The 3,790-nt window shown below is 47.8% G+C and overlaps 1 protein-coding gene across 1 annotated transcript in view; it reads right to left on the reverse strand.

Moving 5' to 3' along the window:
- Positions 1–3,210: 3,210 nt before the first annotated feature.
- LOC104159568 (reprimo-like protein) overlaps positions 3,211–3,790 on the reverse strand; it is a 694-nt gene continuing 114 nt past the window's right edge. Inside the window, 1 exon segment of the mRNA XM_009697508.1 lies at positions 3,211–3,790. This exon segment is cut by the window's right edge and continues 12 nt beyond it. Within this exon segment, the coding sequence (XP_009695810.1) occupies positions 3,585–3,790 (206 nt within the window). The 3' untranslated portion in view covers positions 3,211–3,584.

Genomic DNA, 3,790 nt, shown 5'->3' on the forward strand with positions numbered 1-3,790 from the left:
ATGGGCTGCCCCCCCCCCTGCCACTGATGTGATGATCCCCCTAAGCATGTCCGCTCTCTCCCTGTCTCTCTGCTGTACTTTATAGCCAGCAGTGTCTCGCAATCATACTCGTACCGCTCCTGGCACCCCAGCGACGTTCTGGAAGCTAATGCGCTACAAGCAACAATTACCAAAAAAACCCCAAAATAACATTAAACCAGCCTCGTTCAAAAAAAAACTGCTTAAATTTTCTTGGGAGCCAGTACCCACTTGGGAGCTTAAGCTAAATGAGTAGGCATGAGATGAAAAAACACAGCTATTTGTGGGGAAAGGCAGCAGAAAGAGCCATTATGGTGTGCTTTCCTTAAGCAAATCCTGGAGTAACCACCTCATCCTCTGGCTGCAGGACTCGTGCCTCTGGGGCAGGGCAGCTGGGTTTTCAGGGTCTGAGATGGCAGCTCTTCCCCTGAGATCTGGGGAGCATCATGGTGCCCTCAGCACCCTCTCTTCCACCAGGCACGACCTGCATTGGCATCTGCTCTGTGCAAACAGGAGGGGGAAGGAATCAGGGCAGTTAAAAGAGCAACCATGACTTCACCTCAAGACGGTCTTTAGACCTCCAGATCTCTAACCCCAGGGGTTCCCTCACCATGCCAGCCCTCCATTCCCTTCCTTCTGGTCTCCCCTTGCCGTCTCAGTGCTGGCATCAATCCTCCAGAGATCTTTTCCCCAAAGAATTCCTCCTCTCAGTGGAGTAATCAGCCTTTTATTGAGAATCTAATGGGATGGGGACCTATGTGCAAGTGTTTTAAACCCACTGCAAGCAAGACAGAAGCCCAGTAACCCCGTGGGGACACATGCCATGTAGTATGGCAAATGTGGATGGTGCCCACCAACTGCTTCACTCCGCAGACACTCTTCTGCTGGTCCACACGACCTGGTAATGTAGACATAGCTCTTATGGTCAGGAAAGACATAGCACGACTAGAGGATGAATAAGCCAGTAAAGTTGGGCTCTTGCCCCAAGGGGCCATGTGGAAAGTGTTCCCTCTCCTAAGTGACTCCTGAGCAAGCTCCGTCTGTCTCAGCAGGTGCCCAGCTCCACTTTGTGGGGCATTACATTGCTCCTCCAGCTCATGCATACATGACCCTACCGTGATTGACTTTTCTCCTTTCCTCTGGAAGACTCCACAGCACAAAAAAGATGAAGACCCTGCATGCCCCCATCCTGGATGTGGCCTTTAAGGACACTTGGTGAGTTGGTGGCTATGTGGGATTGCAGAGCCATGTTTTCCCCACCGAGCAGCAGGACCCCTCATCACCCACACCAGCTCCCACGGCTCATGGCAGAGCAAGGCAGGTAGGGACAGCTGAGATGATTTCACCAGCTTCTTCACTCAGGGCATTGCTGCAGGTCAGAGTTAAGGTAATTTTGATACTTTCTTTGGATTAGCAACTTTTCCTGTGCCTGCTTGCATTGCTAACACTGGAAGGTTTCTTCCATCATCTCTGAATTCTCCCTCGTGCTGGGGCCGCGGCTGGTGGATGGATTGGCAAGAGGGACCAAATGCCAGCATAAAGCAGAACCTGGTTGGGAGTTTAGTGAGTACATCTGGGCTGTCCTCCGATAGCACAGCGACCTGAAGATGCACTTACACATTTAGGTTACACATGCGAGTACACTCCTAAGTGTTTGCAGAGCTGGGTCATCGTATGCATTGGGGTTATCTGCATCTCCCCCTGACGTCGTGACCAGGCCATGCTCCCACAGTGGGAGCGGTTTGCAATCATATGCAAAGAGATCAATGGCCATAACACCCCCTTCAGCAGCAGGGACCAAAATCCCCTTCCAGGCTGCTGTCTGAAGCCACTTTTACATCTGCCGGCAGGGCATCAAACCCTCCGTGCTGGAAAGGCTGCTCAGGTATGCAGACCTACAAGCTGCTCCTAAAAATCAGAGCCCTGCCCGTTCAGCTGTTTCACTGGCACCAATGGGACATTTCAGAGCTTTGAATCCCAAATTCTGCTCCTGCTGCCACGTTGTCTTTGTGCTTTTAAGGCGTTACAGACAACAGGTTAGTGGGAGAAACCAGTGAAAGCGCTGCACTAGTCCTGCTCTGCATCGAGTTTAGTCCACCAGTCCCCTGGGGGAACCTTGAAGAAGGTGCTCAGCAAATACTGATGAATTACAAAACGTACTCTAATCTCGTTCCTCCTTCTGGGAAAGGCAGAGAGCTGTTCCTCTGGATTTACATCCACGTAGATCAGATCATCAGCTCCTCCAGTATCCAGGATTGCTTTCCCACTACAGAAGTGGACCCATCAGGAATATTGTTGGCGCAACAAAACTCAAATTATTTCCATCTCACACCCACCGGCAGAGCTGTAATTCCATCACAAAACAAAGGTCAGGAGTCCTCCTTCTCTCACATAATTTACTTTTGACAGCTCATCAGGATCAGAGGAGCTGGAGATTTTAACTTGAAGGCTGAAATCTTGCTTTGCAAGAGGCACTCAGTGCATCTTTATGAATCTCTGCTTCAGTACTGTGCAGGTATTTAACACAAGCCTAAAATACACAGTTCCTGATGAATTATTTGCTCATGGTAACCAATACTTACCTGTGAAAAATGTATGATAGTTTCTGCTTTAAAGAAATATCTCTAATTAGAGTTCAAGTGGAAAGTGAGATGATTGTGTCTGGAACTAGGAATGAAATAGCTGAACTCCGCACACACAGAGAAAGAAAATGAAGACAACACAAAATTCTTTTGAAACAGGTTCTTTTTTTCCTGAATGTTCACCAGTTTTCAAAAAACTACAAAAACCTCAAAGACTGTAACAATATAGCACTTGGAAAAAAGGCTGTTGTGTACAAAACAAGCATGCTTTTGTTTTGGGGTTGGAGTGGTTTTTTTGTATGTATATCTGGGTTCTTTTCTTCCTTCAGCATACTGTGAAAGAAGAAAGTACCAGTTTATTTAACAGGATAGCTCAGAAAAATAAGGAAGAACATGCTTTCCCCATTACTAAACTCTACCAGAAGATGCATGCTTGAGGTCCGAAATACAAACAGACTGACACATTTTGTAGCATGCAGACTTTGTTGTACAACCCACATTCCCCTGCCCCATGGTCAAAGATGTGGTCCGTGCCATGCTTTTTGCTTTCCCTTTAGTTTGGTTTTTTGTTTTCTTTCTGTAGTGAGTTATTTGCCCCCCCCCCTTTTTTTTTTTGCCTTTTGTTGTTTTTTTTTTTAGCCCTAAATCCCAGGTAGCGGTATCCAAGGTAACAGCAGAAAAGAGTCCAGATCTACACATTATCACTGTTTCTGCAAGTTTCATGCAAAACTTAAGCCATTTCTGCATGCAACACGATGCTGGTCATTTATTGTGCTTCATACAACTCTGGGGAGATTTCCCCATTCACCACGACAGAGTTTATTGACCAGGAAGCACAGGTTTGCTTTCCCATGGACACAGACATATTAAAAGACCCCTACTCCCTTTTCCACTCCCCTCCCCGCCAGCTGCCCCAAGCACATGGGAATGTGCATCTCAGCACCAGGTCCAGACAGTTCACTTGCCTACAAAAGCCCGGTGGCTTCAGTAAAGTCCCATGATTGCAGCTCCCACATCCTTGGAAGGTCTTCGGTCCTTCACCAGAAAGTTAATCATGCTCTCCGACTTGATGAGCAAGTTGCAGCCCAAAAAGAAGATGCCGAACATCACAGTCAAGGAGAGGACACAGAGGACAGCGATCTGCACCACCCGCGTGATGTAAAGGCTCCTCTCATCGGGTGCCAGGACCG

The sequence above is a fragment of the Cariama cristata genome, unplaced genomic scaffold (genome assembly GCF_000690535.1).
Source record: "Cariama cristata isolate BGI_N322 unplaced genomic scaffold, ASM69053v1 scaffold21173, whole genome shotgun sequence".
In the NCBI taxonomy this organism is placed as follows: Eukaryota; Metazoa; Chordata; class Aves; order Cariamiformes; family Cariamidae; genus Cariama; species Cariama cristata.